The following is a 20,112-nucleotide window of genomic DNA, read 5'->3' as shown; positions in this document are numbered from 1 at the left end:
TCAACAGATGTTGTTGTAACAACACCATTCAACGAAGTGTCACCTCGTCCATTGATGATTCTGCAACTTCTTTTACAGCTCCAAGCAGTTGCTATAATATCTCTAAAATTTTGCTGGAGGATGTGGAAGGTTCATCACTGCACAAAGTTTTCTTGCTGCCTTCTGTCCCCTACCAATAAAGCGCGTAGCCGTATGCTGCCCTCAAATTCACATGATAAACTTTGTTTACGATTTTAGATGTCATGCAAGACGCACCGACTTTGCATTTGCTGCATATCACAGATAAGGTCGTAGCAAGGCTTCTCCTGGCGCTCTCATCTTCCACTACAGAAACACACTGCACACTAAAGAAATGCTTGCACATAACATTGTCCAATATTCACAGTGATAGTATGTTAACATTAACAATAATATTACACGAACCTTCAGATTCAGTGACTCCATTTTCATTAGCACCAAAACCAAGTTGCCTTCTTGAAGGACTCGGCGGTGGTTTGTTTACCGTGTCTGAGAGGTGGCAGTTTTGAATCACTTTCGTAAAATTTATTGTAGCACCCTTTACTGTGTATATGTTGCCTTGGTGACGTTGTTTACGGTTGAAGCAACGAATTCTAGTCATCTTGTGCGATAATATGCCACAAACGAACACAAAACAACAGAGCCAAATGAAAATCGTTTCGAAATTCGCCACACCACACTCCAAGCCTTTCAAAATAGAGAAAAAACAAAATCATCGATCAAAACAACGCGTGAGTCGACAAGATGGCCGCCGAGTGAGATCACAGGTACTTTCTTCGTCCGCTAAAAGAACATATTAAGAGGAAATAGTGTCAAATTTAAATTTTCTTTGCTTTGTATACTTGCTATAGTGTCCGTTCTTGTCACACAGCTCAATATTAGAATCCCAGCAGCCCTTATTCTTGAAAAAACTTGTTCTTTAGCTGAAGTCCCGACAACCGCGACATAACCCGAAATTTTGCGTGACATAAACACAAAAAATTCGATTCAAGTTTTCCGGATAGTGTAAAATTCGTTTAAAAAAGATTGCTATTAGTTTCATCAGTGTCTATTGTCACAATAAAAGTGTAATTAAACGTTTCGAAATCGTGTTTAACTAACACATTTCGTATTGTTTACTAGTTAGATAGACGCCATTTTGCCCTAAATTTTCCGAACTATAAGCGTATCTAAAACCCTAATAAAGTAAATTCTCTGAAAGCAAATTAATTACAAATTCATTCTTCTATCACTGTATCTCTAAATCAGTACAAAAGAAACAACCACCGCACATAAGTCCTTTGCGTCGTATTTTGTTTACACACAGCCAATCTCACGTTCTTGACAAATTTAAAACATTGTTTAAACTAAATTATTCTTTCGAAACTGACCATGAGTGAGAAATGTGGGAGCTGTCATAGGGTAGTGAGTAGAGGGATTTGTTGCCAATCTTGTAGGAAATATTTTCACTGGGAGGGAATGCAGTGAGGAGAATGTTGGGAGAACAGAAGAGGGTCTCTCCTGGAACTGCAGAGTATGCAGTAGGAACATTATGATTGGGGAACAGGAAAGGAAAATCTGTGCCCTTCAGGCACAGCTGTAGGAAGCAAGGAAGAAACTCGTAAGCGTCAAGGGAAATAGGGGGAGGAGGGTGGTTGGCAACTGGTAGCTGGTAGGAGGATAGGAAGAAAGAGAACGCGATCTGACAGTTTTATCATCAACACAAAATACAGGTATCTACCACTTCCAGAATTAAGTGGAGAAGTGCTTCAGGTAGAACGAGGATCAGGAAATGTGCAGCACACTTCAACCGAGGCCAAGAAGCCTAGGAAAGTACAAAGTGCTAGGAAGAAGAAAGTGCTGCTGCTTGGTAGTAGCCATGAGCGAGGTGTAGGTCCTCAGTTACAGGAAAGTTTTGGGGCAGCGTACCAGGCCACCCGTATCTTCAAGCGAAATGCAGGTCTAAGTCATTTGATAGAGGACCTATGGTCTTTATGTAAGGACTTTACAAAAGAGGACCATGTAGTGATAGTGGGTGGGGCGGGAAACAGTTTCGATAGGGATGGGGCATATGACATAGGTGGTGACCTGGACAAGATAGCTTCCCTTACTCATGGCACCAACGTACACTCTGTTGAGCTGTTCCTGCGTCATGATCGACCATACCTTGATGGAGCTGTGAGGCGAGTCAGTGTGGGGTTAGGGATGGCTCTGAGGACAGCCAACTTTGCTCATGTTTCTCTGCTGCCCATCGGGACTATCAACAGATCAGGTTTCACTAGGTATGGCCTACACCTAAACAGGACTGGGAAGGGAAGATTGGTACAGCTGATTCATTAAAGTATATGGGGTGGACCTCGGGCCAAACATGGTCAAATACCTGTTGTCATAGGTAGGAAAAGAAGGTCTCTTTTAGCATAAATCCAGACAACAGGTTTCCCTGCCTAAAGAGTAACTCCAGCACTTTCAAAAATACAGGAACAATCACTCACAAGACAGATTTTAACACCTCAAATATCACATATACCAGATGTCACTAATAAAAACAAACCAATGGAAAGAGTAACATGCGGCATTTCACAGACTTAACAATCCTCCATCAAACCATGCAATCACTAAAAAATAAATTACAACTATTAGAAGTTGAGCTCCAATCTTCGAACTACACAGTAGTTTGTATTACTGAGCACTGGTGTAGAGACACAGAAATTCAACATGTAGTATTATCATTGTATGAAAAGGCAAACTCTTACTGAAGAACTACTCCAAGGGTTGGAGGATCATGCATTTATATCAGGAAAGGAACACAGTTCAGATCAAGACATGATCTCAGTACCGTATGTGAAGAGAAACACTTTGAAATATCAGCTATTGAAGTAACAGAACTTGATATCACCAAGAAATTAATCATTGTGTGTGTGTATAGATATCCCAGTGGTAGTGTGGACACTTTTTTCAATAAGTTAACGGAAGTTCTAGATAAAGACTAAAGGTCGACATAATTCTGTGTGGGGACATTAACATCAACACTAACATCATAAATGAATCCAGCAGCACCTTCATAAACATCCTTCAAAGTATTGGCATGTCCCTATTGGTCAATAGTGCAACAAGAGTCATCACAACGACTTCATCAGTAATTGACCGTGTGGCCACAAATATGGACAGGGAAAAATGTGATGTAGCTGTAAAAGATCTAGGACTATCAGACCATCTCTGTCAAATAACGACAGTAAAATCAGGCATCGAATCATTCCCTAAACTGCGAGCCTACAAACGACATCTATCAGAAATAAAAATAGAAGAATTTTCAAAAGAAGTAGAAAAACAAAGCTGGGATGAAACTTATAAGGAAACCAATGTGAATATGAAATTCTCTAAATTTTCCACATTGTTTAAATTGGACTTTGAAAAGGCTTTTCCAAAAGTGTGCATGTCTGTATCAACGTCTCACAAAAACATATGGATAAAAACAAGTATTAAGAAGTCCTCCCAAACACTTAAACACCTCAGTTCCATGGAAAAGATTCGCAATGATCCAGAATTCTTAAATTACTATCATAGTTACAAAAAGATCTATAGAAAGGTGCTGATTGCTGCAAAAAAGTCATTTAATGACAAAATAATATATAATGCAGAGAATAAATGCAAATCAGTCTGGGATGTTATAAAAAAGGAAACGGGAAGAGGCAGAGAAATGCAGTATAATATACTGCTAAGGCAGGGGGATAAAGTAATAAATGATCCACAGCACTTAGCAAACTATGTAAACGAGGATTTTTCAAATATTGCAGACAAGTTACAACAAAAATCCCCCCAAACAAATATAACACCTGCAAATAATGTTGCACTAAATACAAAGATGTTATTTCCAGCCACAGAGAATGAAGTCAGTAAAACAATTAAAAAACTAAAAAATAAAAAGTCAATAGACTTAGATGAGGTACCAATGTGTGTACTGTAACAATGCATAGGGATTATACAAGGCCCTTAAACAAATACAATAAATGGATCCTTCACATCAAGGACATTTCCAGAGCAGTTAAAACAGGCAAGAGCTGTACCTTTGCTTAAGAAAGGTAATGCAGAAGACATAGAAAATTACCAGCCCATTTCCCCACTGTCAGCATTCTCAAAAATAATAGAAGCAGTTATGAAAGACAGATTAATGAATTACCTGAATAAATACAATCTTTTAAGTGAATCACAGTTTGGTTTCCGAAGTGGCAAAAATAAAGGGTCAGCCATAGTAGAATTCACAAAAGATGTACTTGATGCTCTTGATAAAGATGAGTGTGTCACAGGCATATTTTTGGATCTTTCTAAGTCGTTTGATATAGTCGACCACAAGAGTCTATTAAATAAATTAGAAGCATTAGGAATAAGAGGGCTAGCTAACGACTGGTTTCGATCATACCTAACAGATATGGTACAAATAGTAGAGATAACACATACTTCAAATAGATCTAAACACTTAGTAAAACACTTATCAGAACAAAAATACATCAATGTATGGGTTCGGCAAGTTAGCATAGTCGGACCAATACTGTTCCTGATATGCATCAATGAATCTCCCAGTAGTATTAATCATGGTGAAAAATCCTCATCGGTGATGATAGCAATATTATAGTCACTGAGAAAACAAGAGAACTCCTTGCAAGAAAGAAAATGAAACTCTCAAGGAAGTTTATGATTGGTCAGTAAGTAAAAAAGTGACATTGAACATAAAGAAAACTAATCCCATGAATTTCAGTTTGAAGAAGAAAAATGACAATCTTTAATTAAATTTAGATGGCACCTCTATAGACAGTGTAACAAATGCACAATTTCTGGGAATGAATATTGATTCTCAGTTGAAGTGGTGTGAACACACAGAGGTACTTGCAAACCAAATGTCATCAGCATGCTATGCCCTTCATCAGTGTGTAACATGCAGTGTCTTTTAGTTAGATGTTATTTATATGTACACTCAGTTCTTAGCTATGGAATTCTTGTTTGGGGAACAAATGCACAAAATATGAACACAGTTTTCAAACTCCAGAAAAGAGCCATAGGAATAATATCCAAAACTACTCGTCGATCTCATTGCAAAGATGTGTTCAGCGCACTGGGGATTTTAACTGCTCAATGTGAATACATTTACCACCTAGTTGTACACATCAAAAATAACATTGGTAATTACTGCACAAACAGCTCTGTCCATTACCATGCAACAAGAGATAGACTCAACTTACATTAACCAATAAAAAATAAACATAAAACTCGAAACAGCATTTTCTACCAAGGAATAAAACTGTACAATAAAATTACCAAAAGAGATTAAAGAAATTACCATAATACACTTATTTGAAAAGGCAGCTAAAAAGTACCTGTTATGCAATACATTTTGTACATTGAAGGGTTACTTAGCTAAAACAGAGTAGAGGTTCGATAAAAAATGTTATACAAATAAATAATAATAATAATAATAATTATGAAATATCCGACATTCCATATAACACCTTCACTTTATGTTTTTTCCTTCTTTTTTTCCTTTCCAGAAATACTTACACCCAGCTATGCATAGCACAATACTAATACCTGTTCCTCTTTCTGAACTTAACGTCTCACTCATTATGGATAGATGCTGACGCAGTTTTTCAGGATAGGAAATGGGAAGTTGCGGTATAGAAAATGTCCCAGAGATCGCCAGTGTGTGTGTGTGTGTGTGTGTGTGTGTGTGTGTGTGTGTGTAGTGAGTGAAGTGTTATGAAACAATGTGTGTATCGTGTGTGCAGTGATTGATAGTGAGATATGAGTGGACAATGTGGCATTACATTATTTAATAAGTAATTTTTTAAAAAAAATATTGTATACCAGGAGTAAATCTAATGATTGTCTCTAACTCGAAGTGCGTAAATATATTTGTATACAAATTAACTTACTTTAAATCGATCTAAATTTGAAAGTACTTTGACGTGTCCTATATCCTTGAAAAAAGACATCTACGGATGAATAAAGCTACTACTACTTCCTTGATTGCAGCAGCGAAAGTATCGATATTAATAGTCCTTTGTTTCACATATGACAATCCTTGGCGCAAATATAAACATTCGAATTCTAACGAGCGAAATGCACATACGTATGACAGAAGAATGCTGTGCAAAGTGGTGTAGCGCTGCATTCTGGTAGAGTTAAGACCAAATACCACGCCTTATAATCTCTCAAATATGTATGTTTTATACATCAAACTATTCAGGAAGGTGTGCGCTACAAAACAGACATATTGTAGCAGAAGAAGCTGCGTAACACCGTGGTGAAGCGGTTATGATACTAAACTGGTTCATGGATGCATTGCCTCCATATACTGGCACCATTTTATGAAGTCGTCTGCTGTCGAAACCTCCTTCAGGAGTAGGGCTTGATACATGTCCTCAGCAACACCCTTCATGAGATGTGCAACCTTATCTTTCTCTTTCATTGTAGGATCCACTATTTTACACAGCTTCAAGACGCCTTGAATGTAGGGTGCTGTCGTTTCTCCTGGACGCTGTGCCCTGCACTTTAATTTATCTTCAGCCTTGCACTTCTATTGTTGTGTGTCGCCGAAATACTTGCGCAGTTCCGCCTGGAATACTTCCCAGCTTGTGAACTTCTGCTCGTTGTTCTCCTACCATTGCTTGGCAGTGCCCTCCAAGTAGAAAAATACGTCAACCAAACACACGGTGTCATCCCATTTGTTAAATTTGCCATACACTCATATACCTTCAGCCACTTATTGGGATCTTGGCTATCGTCACTAGAGAACCTGGAAGGGTGCGTCGTGTGGTGGCACACAGTTGCTGTCATCGTAACGTCCTCTTCTTCTTCTGTCTCCGATAAAGTGCGATCTGTTGAATATGGCTCGAACTCGGGGTTCTTGCCACGTAAACGGCGGCTCTGTCGTAGCCTGGTGGGAGCCATTGTGTCGTCGATAATGTGCGCAATCACAAGTTCCAATACCCAGCGCCTCCACCAGAATAATGTCACGTAGAAGAAGGTGTAATTAGATGAATGCCGAACACTAACTTCACTTAACGAAGATTTATTCAGCACTTGCACATACAAGAGCGCGGAGCGAACTGCCTCCGGCCAGAACACATACAGTATGCATACGGCTACAAAACATTCCAGTACAATGTTTCTTGACATTTGTGGATACTTCTAGAATGTACTCGAACCGAATATAGAAATTAAAATTGTGCAGTCCACTGTGTACCTTAAGTGAGGCCGTGTGCTTAATGGAAACATAACAGAATGTGATTGGTCACAGGTTCGCCGCTCGATGTGTGCATTTTTCTTTCATTTCTGTGTTTGTGACGAATTCTGAGACCAAAAGTGATATTTATATTTGACGGTCTTTTTTCGATTATATCGCTATTTCCATGGGTGTGGTTAGGCAGAAACCTAAGAACGCATCTAAAATTGCTGTGGATAACAAGCAGCATTGACATTTAGAGAGGAAAGTGCCTAAAAGCGAACCCACATTTCGTTTTTATTTAATACAGAGAAAGAAGCAAAAAATTATATTTTAATTGCATGTAATATTTACTTTATGATGCTATGAACAATTCAAATTTTAGTGGTACAACAGGAAATAAACGAAAATTTATTATGAATAAGAGTGGTAAAAGCTTTGCTATTAGTTAGTACCAAAAATAGCTGCCAAAATCGGGCCCCAAGCACAAATAATAAGAACAGCACTAAACAAAATTAGAAGACATATTAAATCGGAGAAAACATTATCTAGTTGCAAAGTAGGTATAATGTAACATCTTCGACGAAGTTATTGAATTCCAGTGTGTTTCTTTGCTGAACCAAAAAGCGCTGCCATAGGATATTCCTGTAGGAGTTGTTTCTGACAGTTTGGTTTTGTGTCGTTTAAGAACTATCCGCATTTTCCCAGCAATTTCGTCTTTGATAGTGTGTTCAGTGTTATTTCTACCTGCCGGTGGTATAGCCATCCTTCACAAGTCATTGCGAGTAAGCGTGAAGAAAGAAGCTTCCATACCAAGATAGTACTGTATTATCCAGCTGTTCTTCAACATCCTTGCCCGAAAGTGTAGGTCTGGGTTCTTTTTGTTTTTTCTACTTCCTCAGGTGTACTGTACTTCTTGTTGGCCACCCTCGTAAGAGTTGTTTTAGGAACATTAAGCTGTTCACTGGCCTTCTTCCAAGTGACCTGTTTCTGAACTACGTCAATTAGTCATAGTATTTACACCGAGAAAACCAATTTTCCATAATATTCTATAAAACGCTATGCCTTTACACTCTGTCCAAAGTTAACTTCATGTAATATATTTGGCGTCCACTTGATAGCATTCACGTTATATGGCTTGTTTCTACCGCTGCCCTGTGAAGTAAACCAAACATTTCTGGTAAAAAATATTCTAGAAGCTACAGATTTCAGTTAATTCACACATAGGTTATTTGAGCTCACTGTATAAAATAGCAATGCGAAAGAGACACTACACTCCATTTCCACAAAAAAGTACAACTATGGCAAATAAATATAATTTTCAGAGGATACATTTTTCACAAATAAGTAGGCAAAATTTCAAAGTAGCTGCATTGCTTTACATGGTCAACAAAAATCAGCTGTTCCCAATCTGGAAAATTAACGCAGTTTACATGCACGCTGTCGAAACATAGCGCTTTCCCATTGGCCTTCCAGTTATAACTTTTCATTGGTCGCTGGGTTAGAGCTGTGACAGACGTGGTGGGGACAGTGCAAAACCTACAACGCATGAGCGGCACCAGGCTAAGTCATCTTTAACTTTACACCGTTTATTAGTTTCTCACTTGCATTTGGTCTTGAGCAGTCATTTATATTTACGATCTTGTCTTCCTCTTTGAGCTGCATTACAGTTCGTCTGGAGGGTGGACAGTAACGGACTGGGCTTCTTGTTCTTCCACTTCCTTCGCCAGGTGGCACAACAGGTGGTGAGAATCGTTATCCCTACCCTTTTACTTCGGAATGGTACCTTAGGGATCTTTTTGGTTGAAAAGACACCTCTTTCTGTTTGTACAAGGACCCAGGCGTGGCTTCTTCGGAGGTTGAGCTGGGGTGCCTGTGTTTAAGTCACTTTCGTTTTTTGACTTGGCTGGTTTGCGGGTACAGTGCCGCGACCGAAACTTCGTCGGTCCTGTATCTCCTCATAAGGCCGAATTGACGGCAGATATGAATCTGAAGAGCCAGGCAAAGGTCAGCGATGTGACCGGTCTGACCACATCGGCGACACTCTGTCACTTCCGCAAACACTTGGCGTAACTCACTTTCCGGTGTTGGCGGGGCTACGAGGCTATAAGCCTCGTCCCACACGAAAGCATCTCCGACGGCTTCATCCACGGAAGGGCGGTAGGCAACCAACCTCACCTGAACCCCTATGTGTGGTCCCTCTGATAACGACATCTACTGTTCGATACTCTGCTTCCTCACTGAGGGCATCAATTCACGAAGCATCTGGCCCTAATACACAGGTGAGGCCAGAAAAAGCCTCAAACCCCAAATTCGGATTTTGGCGCAAAATAGACAACTGATCCCGGTAACAACTCACTCCTCTTTCGTCAGAGTAGCGCTCTACTAACCCAAGTGCGAGGGCATCAAACTTCCTTGGGTTTTTTAACGCTTCTACGGTCTCCACATAAACCCTAGCGTCGCCCGCGAGCTTTATGCGGGCGATGCCAAGCATAATTTCATCGGGCCACGGGCATACTGTACCAAGGTCCGAAACATTTTGAATAAATGTATTGTAGTTTTCATTTTGTTTTCCAGAAGAAGAGCTGGAAGGGAGAGATAAACATGAGGCTGTTGTTGTGGCGGTGGTGTTTCATATTGCTGTGACTCAGCTGCAAAAACTCCAATTTGATTTAGCATTCCGCCTAGGCTAGTCTCACTGTCAGTCTCGATGTGACGAGAGCGAGAAAGCAAGTCAATTCTACTTCTTCAGATCCTTTAGTGGCTACTTGTGTTCGTTCGTCTATACTGGGGGGTGGGGGGGGGGCAGAGGGGGGAGCAGTGATTTACTGTTGTAGCTCCTCAAGCTGTTTCGCCAACTGTAAACACTGAATTAGAAACTGTTTGCCATCAAGAACGGGCTGAACTCCGATTTCTACCTTTTCATCATCATTTGAAGAAATGGTGACTGTCTGAGCAAAGAGTTTCTCATTTTCACAGATTAACTCTTCGCTTGTCCCTAACGTTTTATTACAATGAAATGAACACCCTTAGCTGCCTACAGACGTTGACATACGTCAACGGGTACAGATGAAAATGTGTGCCCTGACTGGGACTCGAACCCGGGATCTCCTGAGCAGACGCTCTATCCATCTGAGCCATCGAGGACACAGAGGACAGCGCGACTGCAGGGATTTATCTCTGGCACGCCTCCCGCGAAACCCACATTCTCAACGTATTGTCCCGCACTACATTCGTAGTGCTCCCGCCCATTATACTCCTTACTCGCGGCGCGTTGTCGATTCCCGTAAGAGTTCGGGCACTGTTTGTGCATCCGCACAGAAGGAGAAGATGGTCAAGTGGCCGGTGAGTCTTAACTCTATATTGACTAAGATGGTATCTGTTCTTTCGGACATGTCCGAAAGAACTAAGATGGTATCTGTTCTTTCGGACATGTCCGAAAGAACAGATACCATCTTAGTCAATATAGAGTTAAGACTCTTCTTCTTCTTCTTCTGTTCTTTCGGACATGTCCGAAAGAACAGATACCATCTTAGGATATATCTAACATTTTAGTTAACTTTTCTCCTAGCATTTGGTTGTTTTCGATTAGCTGCTCTACTTGTTTTTGAAACGCTTCTACACGGTTGAGAAGGTGGTTTTTGGCAAGGTTACAAAACTGAGGGCAGATAGCCATGTAATACAATGAATACAACGAAAATAAAGAAACTTCTACAGCGGATACTGTGAACGTAAGCGTTCGCCAGAAGATAAAGTGCAGGTGACATATACGGTTTGTAGAGACGGGGGCGAAGACATCGGTAGCATGTAGGCATCGACGTTGGTGGGGTCGGCGACAGACGCGGTGGAGGCGGCGTCGGAGTCTGAGGCGGCGTCGGATTCGGAGGTGACGCACATGCACGTGGCAGCAACGGTGGTGGAGTGTCGTAGTCGTACGCGGCGTCGACGACGCTGGCAGCGTTGGTGAGTCGCTGGAAGACCCTGGCGTCGATCTTGGACCCTCACGGTGTCGACTGTGTAATGTGATGCTCACGGTAGCGATTTCTGCAGCGTCTTCTTTGCGGCGACTAAGGAAGGTTTCTGCACAGCGCGGCAAAGAGCGGCACTGGTTTAGATCAGGCAACGACACGCGCGGACACCCAGCCGGAACTTCCCTGCTGGTGTGACGTAGCGCATAGGTGTACGTAAACAGGGCGTGCGTGAGTGGACACCACCACGGCTGACATAGGGTGTTCTGTTCTGGCGCCTGGCGGTAGCCCGTAACAGCGGCGGTTGCCACAACGTCTGGCTCCCTACTAGTGCGGGTCGCACGTCATGGTACCTGGCCATATTTTATTCAATATCTTGCTTACCGAGAGATGGAACGATGTGGTGTGCGTACCGTAAGACCTTCGGTACACACACCATCAGATTATTTGACTTGTCGCTCTAACGAACTAAGCGAGTGTCAGCAATATGTCTCGTGGTCTTATTGTGGTGTGTTTATCTTCTGCCGTTGGGTCAGACGATAGAAATGCCACTTGCACGCTTAGAGTTGGAGATTGACGGTGACCAACTTTAAACAGAGCTTGATTAATTTTCACACACATTTATTAAAACAATAAAAAGGCATAGATATTACGTAACTTGATTCTGGATGCTGTTTACAATTGACGATCTGAAGTTCCTTTGTTCTTGGTACGTTACCCTTATTCTCACATATCTCTGATACTTGACAAAGTGTCTATTCATTTCTCTTCATGGCTATGTACAGGAATATGATAATCTTATTAGGTGCAGACTGAAACTTGACTATAGACTAGTACAGACTAATCCAGACTGGTACAGACTAATGCAGACTGACTAATCGGAGGTCTGTACACTCGTTATAATACCTCGAGCGTTCAGGTATCACTGCGTGAGTGTGATCCGCGAGGAGAAAAGGTTCTACGTTAGCAGCAATTTCATTGGCCGCGTTACATATTAATACGCGGATCGGCGGAAGCAGAATTTGGTCTGTCTCTAAGACAGCGCCATCTCGTAGTGCGGAGACGGACGAGCGCTGCGCCTGCGCTGTTGTGCTTAGCGGGGCGCGCACAAGTGGGAAAGTAGTGTACGCGCTGACTACCCGGAACTATGTACACAACAAACGATGGGAAAGGATCCCACGCTGCGGAAGCCAAACTGTGTAGCACGGTGATCTGCGGACAGGCGAAGTTGGGGCATCCCTCAGCTTTGAAGCAAAATGTCAGGTTAAATCATAATGAAAATGTATTCAGCTTTGGCATAGAATGTAACTAGAAGGACGCCGCCAGTTCAGGGGTGTTGATGCAAGGAAAGGTTTGGGGGGGGGGGGGGAGGGGGGTGAGAAGATGCCAGCAGGAAGACAAGGGCAGGTGCGTCTTTTCGGTTCTGGAGCCAGCAGAGAAGAGAGCATCGTCTTAGTGGCTACGTGTCTTCGCTGATCGCCCCAGGGGCTCACATCATACATCCCTCACACACTACACTCTGTGCGAACCACGGAAGTAGTAGCGCCAAGCATTCAGCATTTCTACCCATATGCAGCTGAGTGCTGTTCACGTGGACAGCTCGTAGCGTGGCCGTAGTGTGTAGTCAGGCCAACCCAGCTCTGGGCAGGGTTTCTACATAAACTGAAATTGAAAGGCAGATAGTAAAAAATTAAAAAAAAATGTTCTTTTCCCATACCATAATTCCTTTTGAAATAGCGACTCTGTACAGCTGGTGCGTTCTGTTCGTGTGTCTTTCCCATGATTAATGAGTTGGAGAAAATAAGTTGTAACACGGAAACAAAGCATTTCCGGACCCGTGCTCATATAACGTAATTTCTTCGTCTATGTGTGAGGGATGTGTCTTGCAATTTCTACTGTACGTTTTTGTTACACCATGTAAGTAGAAATTCTTTTTTTATGACGGAAGGACAGGAAGATTGATACAGGGAAAGGAATGGTTGTATCATTCACACCGATTTGTCACTGAAGAATTTTATTGCAAAGAAACAAACACCGACAGTTCTATATTGCAGGTAGGACAAATTTAAGCAATAATACTTTTATCGATAAAACCTTAGCGAAACAAGGATGTAAAGTAAAGAATAAGGTAGACATCACATTGAACAAGATTGCATTAAGACAAACTCGATTGAGTACACTTTAAGAAACATATAATCATGGAAAGGACCAAAGTACTTTACACATTTTTACATCTACGAGATTCATTCTATAGCAGAAGAGCTGCCTTCAAAATTCTTACCTGCAGTCACTGATTGGTAAGAGAGGTATCGATTTGATCGTAATATCTTAAAAATGTTAGTAAACTGCACAGTACTGCTGCTCTGTTGTTTCTGCTGCTGATGCGTTTAAGGAGACTGGTATTCACCTTGTGGGATGCGGGAAACCGCCTAAAACCACATCCATACTGGTCAACACCCCGGCTATCGTCGTTAATACGGCGGGTGTATTGAAACCGCGGCCAGAGCGCCCCCTGTCTCAGAAGTGGGTGCTTTAAGGCACATGGCTATCCGGCCTGGTTGCGTAATGCTATTCGCAACAGTCATCATATGAGTAACTTAGTATCTCAATGGCCAATGTCACCTACATTTTTTTTTTTTTTTTTGACAGGAGAAGGGATTCTTAAGACCATAAAAAATACCAGACTTTTTAAAAGTCAGAGCAACAGTGTCTTCTTCCTTTGTAGCTGTAGTGTTATGAAACTTCAGCGATCTTACTGTGTATACCGTGGCACCCAGATTTCTAACAAAACGGGTCCGTGTAATTTCTCTGAGATGACGCAAAATACACTGGAAACTTATTCATCCAAGATTTGAATGCATACGACCAAGTAGATGAACCTACCTCGAGTGCATATAAGACATGGATAGAAGACGAAAAAGGTACACTGTGGGAGAGAGGCTGACAGCCCTGTTATGTGTAACGTACTCATGCAAGAAGATCATTGCTTACAGGTGAGATACGTGCTGGACGTCACCTAGCGACAATCATAAATATGCGCTTCCACGAAGGAAACTTGTCCAGGCACATTGACAGGATGGGCAGTAAAGGCTCCCTAACAACTGGTCATCAGAAGGTGTTTTCATCACATGCTTTTTTCGTGAGAGTAAGTAACTTTCAAATGGCTCTGAGCACCATGGGACTTATCGTCTGAGGTCATCAGTCCCCTAGAACTTAGAACTACTTAAACCTAAGTAACCTAAAGACATCACACACATCCATGCCCGGGGCAGGATTCGAACCTGCGACCGTAGCGGTCGCGCGGTTCTAGACTGTAGCGCTTAGAACCGCTCGGCCACCCCGGCCGGCCTGTAAGTAACTTTGTCTAATACACTAAGCAAAGTAAAACTTGCATCAGAAAGTGAAAAAACAAGCATTGACTTTCTAAGAGATTGTAGCCTACACCTGTAATTATCAGCTCTTTATGACCTAACATAAATGTATTGTAAACAACAAATGTAGGCCTACTACTGGGGTAATAAGTTGGTTCTGTAGCACATACAGCAGACACCAACGAAATTAAATCAGGAAACAGCAGCTGTGATACAACCAGAGGTGAGTGGTGACGAGATTATCATGTTTGACTCACAGAAATCAGGCGATGTGGTGTGTGTCGACCTGCTTGTGGGGCTTGATTAAAAAGGGTCAGCGGTTCGTTTGGGGTACCCTGCAGGCGCTGATCACCTGTATATTCTTGAACACCTTTGTGCTTAGCATCCCATTCTTTGAGGATGAAATGCGCAGCTGCGAGAGTCAGTAACACTGATAGTGCGATCGTAATTGGTACAATTACAAAAAACAGATATAATGGTGTGCACCCTGCCTGTTGAAGCTGTGGCGGAGGCGGCGTGGTTGAAGTTTTAATATCGTTGGGGACGGAGCCTACACCAAGCATAAGCGGCTGTGCTGTGTGTCTGTCCAGGTTTTGCCAAAATCGGCCCCTCAGACTTGGTGGAGTGTGACACTTGGTGTCCCTAGCCAGAGCACGGGATTCCAGCGCGTAGAGCGCGGGCAGAAGCGTCACGTCGCATCGGAGAGGGTTCCCCACCAGCTGGAGGGCGCTGAGTCTGGACAGTGCTGCCACCTCTGCAGCAGACAACGTCTTCAAATTGTTGTTGCTGACATTGACCTCGCGATAGGAGCCACTGCTGTTGACCATCCACGACAGGTCGGATAAAGCATTGGAAGCCACTGAGATGGACACGAGGGCGGTACCAGCAAAGGCATCTGTGGAGAGGGTAGTGAGCAGGTTGTGGGACAGGTCGAGGTATCTCAGCCGCGACAGCCCAGAGAACGCGCCGTCCGCCACGTGCGACAGCAGGTTGTGCGAGAGCAACAGCGACTCCAGGTTAGACAGCGACGCTTGCTCCAGCATCCGGTTGGAGATCCCACGCAGTTCGTTGTGGGACAGATCCAGATATCGCAAATGGTCCAGGCTGGAAAAGGCACCCACATCCAGCAGCCACAGGCGGTTGTGGTCCAGCAGAATCTTCTCAGTGGCTGTGACTTTCGCTGCTGCAAATACACCTGTGAACAGATAACATTTTTCTTAATCCCAGAACCTTGGTAATATTCACCCGCAATCGCACTCCAATTGAATGTTATCAGCAGTAGCATCTCAGGCTGGACTGTGAAGCAAGTCCCCACATGTGATCTGGCAGCAGATTCATGAGCTGTAGCATCCATGGCCCTTGAAGACACAATCACTTGGTAGCCTCATGTGATTGTGTTTCAGTTGGACCATCTCAGAAACTGTAACACTCGCCAGCTGTAATATACATGTTGATATGAAACACTTGGTGTCTTCAAGCTGTGTAATTTAGTGTAGGATTGGTTAAGAAGATAGTGTCTCCTCATGTCAGAGAAGCCCACCAACGACGTACTTTGGATGACAGGAAAGTAATGCTCCCAGAAAACATAGGCAGCTGCAGTGTAACTTCATATACTTACAACCTATTGAGAGGTATGTAAATGACTGGAGTAGCGATTCTCTACGACAGGCTGAACAGTCATCTGAGTGCATCAGAGTTGCTCCTATTTAGTTTTGTTACCAGACCTAGCAGTGCTTTGTAGAATGGCTGCAGTGTCCTCTCCTCGGGCGCTCGCCGGATGTGGTCGGGCTGGCTCTCCCTTGGGCCAATGGTGGTGTGTGTCGGCAAAGGAAGCCCCGGGCGGAGGTGTCAGAGTCCTTTGAAGACGTTATGTCACAAAATCATTCTTATACCATACCTATAGTGAAGAAGACTTAATCAGAATCTGTTTCACAAAATTAATGACACAAATGGTTCAAATGGCTCTGAGCACTATGGGACTCAACTGCTGAGGTCATTAGTCCCCTAGAACTTAGAACTAGTTAAACCTAACTAACCTAAGGACATCACAAACATCCATGCCCGAGGCAGGATTCGAACCTGCGACCGTAGCGGTCTTGCGGTTCCAGACTGCAGCGCCTTTAACCGCACGGCCACTTTGGCCGGCATGACACACATTCAATAGATTATACTAGCTGGCCTATGTATGGACGATTTTAAAATCTTTTAGGGTTTCTTAGAGAATTTCGAGTATGATTATGTGGAAGACCAGTAAAGAGGAACAGAACCAACCAGATTTCAATATCCGGCCCTTTGGCCATCAGGTAGCCGAATCTATGACTGTAGGTGTCAAGGAAGTCACACAGATCACTGCAGCAATCGAAAATCGTGACGCAAAGTGAATTTTAAGACCAAAGGGGTCACGGAAACCTCAGAAGAAGTAGAGGCGATTGGTGTTCGCAAAGGTTCAGCTACATTGGTGAGAACCTTGGGCACCAAAACCGAACGCTTGAAGAAAGAGTAATTGTTCTCGGAATCAGATCAACTGACCACGAAACAATTTGCATGCTGATAGCCCGCCTCCACCAGAATGGCGAATGCTGTTGGTAGGCAAGTCTGCATCTGTGAAAAGAACAGGCAAAGGAACAGAGCAAGTAATAATGTTGAATCCTGAAGATAAGAGGGAAATCTTGCCTGAGGAAAAGCAAGGTATTTTCAGATCTGGAGTGCATCCAGTAATCACAATCAGTGTTGATGGTACAGTTTTGTCATGTGTTCTCAACATCGGGAGTCTGGTATGTTTATGGACAGAGACTGTGTTTCAGAGTATGGTCCGAGCGAGGTGGCGCAGCGGTTAGCACACTGGACTCGCATTCTGGAGGACGACGGTTCAATCCCGTCTCCAGCCATCCTGATTTAGGTTTTCCGTGATTTCCCTAAATCGCTTCAGGCAAATGCCGGGATGGTTCCCTTGAAAGGGCTCACCCGAGCTTGCGCTCCGTCTCTAATGACCTCGTTGTCGACGGGTCTTTAAACACTAATCTCCTCCTCCTCCTCCTCAGAGTATGAAGAAGTAGGTTCTTGTCCATTTCTACATTTGCGGTGGACCAAAGTGAGAGGGGAAATACTCAGAGTATGGAGGTGAGGCAATAAGCTGAGTTCAAGAAAACATGTCAGGGACATCAAATACCTGCGTACAATTTCGTTGGGCCTAATTTAGCGTTAGAATCGTTAGTCAGCGCAGATATTTTTGTCTTCACAGCAAGCATTGTTGAATGTGTCTTGCATTGAAGTGTATCTGAAAATGAAGGGCTCTTCTACAAGCTTAAGTTTTGATGAGTATACTATGAGAGAAGGAGTTTTAATCCGTTGCCTTAAATCTCTTGCAAGATCAGAACTGCCTCTTGAACCAAATTCCATTGTGAGTGAGGACAGTTTTCAGTAGCATCAAAGAGGTGTGGATGTTTTACAAGAGATATAGGATCGGACTCAGCTTGAGTAGGATATTGGTGAGTCAATGAAGGAAACTTTGTTTAATGTGTTGCAGCGACATTCACCTATATTTTCTGATACTCAGAGACTATCGAAGGGTTCACATACCAGTTTAAGAGTAAGGAAAATTAAATGCTATTTGTTAAGCCATATCAAGTACCACTTAAATATAAAGAGAAGAAGGATGAAGAGATTGAAAAGAAGTAGCAACAGGATGTTACTGAACACACTGTTATTTTGTATAATAATTCCTTGTTGGTGGTGCCTAAGGAAGGCAATTCAATTTAAATTGCACTTTATTCTCGACAAAGTAACACTATTATATTACCAGATATCGACAGACATCAAACATTACATATATTGTTACAGAAATTTCTTGGAATCAGTGTTCTGTCCTTCGTTCACCCCTGGATGTAATACTAGCAAATTTAATCATGCCCGTCATGTCGATATAAACGGTAATTTTGTATTACGATGATTGTTATAATTTTTGGAAACTACCCTTTGAGCTAAATATGAGATCGGATGCCTTTATTTCAGGTTTTAAAAGCATCTCACCTGCACACATGAGAAAGAAAGTTTCTACTTAAGTCGGTGGCGTATTAATTGCGGAGAATTTTTGGGTAGACCACGAGGTCTTGGAAAAGTTTTGGACTGTCTTTGAGAAATTCTGAGTCACAGTTAAATCAGAAACAACAGAGTTAACAGGTCAACAGATCAAATTTCTGGGGTTTATTGTGACGATAATAGGGATTCAGAAAACAGAAGCAATCAAGTGTTTCCGGTTCCATTTGCCGAGAAGTAAATTCGTTAATATTTGTATCTTCCCAATTTCTATATGCATTCTGTAAATACAAGCACGCGAGCTACTCTGCTTCTCCGTGCACTGATGGGTAAGAACATTCAATGGGACTGAGAAGATGGACTACAAGTCGAGTTTCAGACAGCCTCTACTTGCGATTTATATTCTGTACCTCCTGATGTAAAAAAGACATTTTATTTTTTATCTGTGAGCTCAAGGACTGAGCTCAGGGCTCAACTCTTTAAGGCGGATTCTTGATTTTGTGAGCTGGGTGCTCACGAAGTGTGAATGTAACTCTTGTGCTGCAGAGCTTGATGCTTTGACAGTTGTTTCGGGTTCTCTTGCTATTTATTGACTGGGTGGTCTACTGCTATGCATATTACAGAACTATAAACTTTTTGATGTATGCTAAGCCAAGATGTGGGGTCAGGCCAGGTGGACACAGTATTTGCTGGAATTCAAGTACGTTGCCTTTCAATAATGAAAAGGAGATTCGAGCGACAGAAGCACTTTCCTGATCGCCCATAGGGGGGAGTAGAAGCAATTATGATGACTAAAATTAAAATGCTTTGTTTTCTACATTGAAACGCTGTGGTCGTTGAAGATTATAACCCATGTTCCCTTCCAGATATAGCAACGATGCAGAGCAGGAATTCGTTCAAGAGAGTTTAGACATAGACTTTCAACATTGGGACCACTTGCATATGTCGATAGTAGCCATCCACCGTGAACGTCTCTGACCAGACGCTGGTAACCGAAGAAAACCTTCCCACCAGGGTACAGGCAGACACTGCTGAGCAGCCTTTTTTGACGTGCGTTGCATCCTTGGGAGATTTTGTCAGCAGAACAGTGTGCGAGTATAATTTGGCATCCGCTGTTGCTATGGCCGTGTGGACAGTGCATGAAGTCGACAGCGTGGGCTTGAGTGTGTGTTGGAATCAAATCTGACAGCCACTCAACCATTTGGAGTAAGCGGTAAGCAAACTTGCCTTGGATACCCGTGCCACCTCAGGACTGTGGATTTTATGGTGAGCACCCGTTTCCAGGTATTACGACCCAGAACAGTATGGGGTTTAAAATTGGAAAATTTTATTAAAACTCATTCACCTTGCTACAAGCAAAGCGCGGTCACGCCAGAGGCAGAGACAGAACCAGGAAACAAACGGCATGTCGCAAGCGGGTCAGGACTCAGCGTGTTACAACACCACGCGGAGAGGGAGAGCAAGAGCTCAGCAGCAAATAGCACGGGACAGAAAACCAACGGAAAAGTGACACGCATTTTCGTTA

General features: G+C 42.7%; 1 protein-coding gene across 1 annotated transcript in view; it reads right to left on the bottom strand.

Moving 5' to 3' along the window:
- The window catches only part of LOC124613667 (chondroadherin-like protein), a 36,978-nt gene that overhangs the window by 4,710 nt on the left and 12,156 nt on the right, over nucleotides 1-20,112 (bottom strand). Inside the window, exon 2 of the mRNA XM_047142384.1 lies at nucleotides 14,887-15,747. Within this exon, the coding sequence (XP_046998340.1) occupies nucleotides 14,887-15,747 (861 nt within the window). The remainder of the gene's footprint in view (nucleotides 1-14,886; nucleotides 15,748-20,112) is intronic.

Source organism: Schistocerca americana, chromosome 4 (genome assembly GCF_021461395.2).
Source record: "Schistocerca americana isolate TAMUIC-IGC-003095 chromosome 4, iqSchAmer2.1, whole genome shotgun sequence".
Lineage (NCBI taxonomy): Eukaryota > Metazoa > Arthropoda > Insecta > Orthoptera > Acrididae > Schistocerca > Schistocerca americana.
Note: the sequence above shows the minus strand (reverse complement) of the source record. Positions and strands in the feature narration are given on the sequence as shown.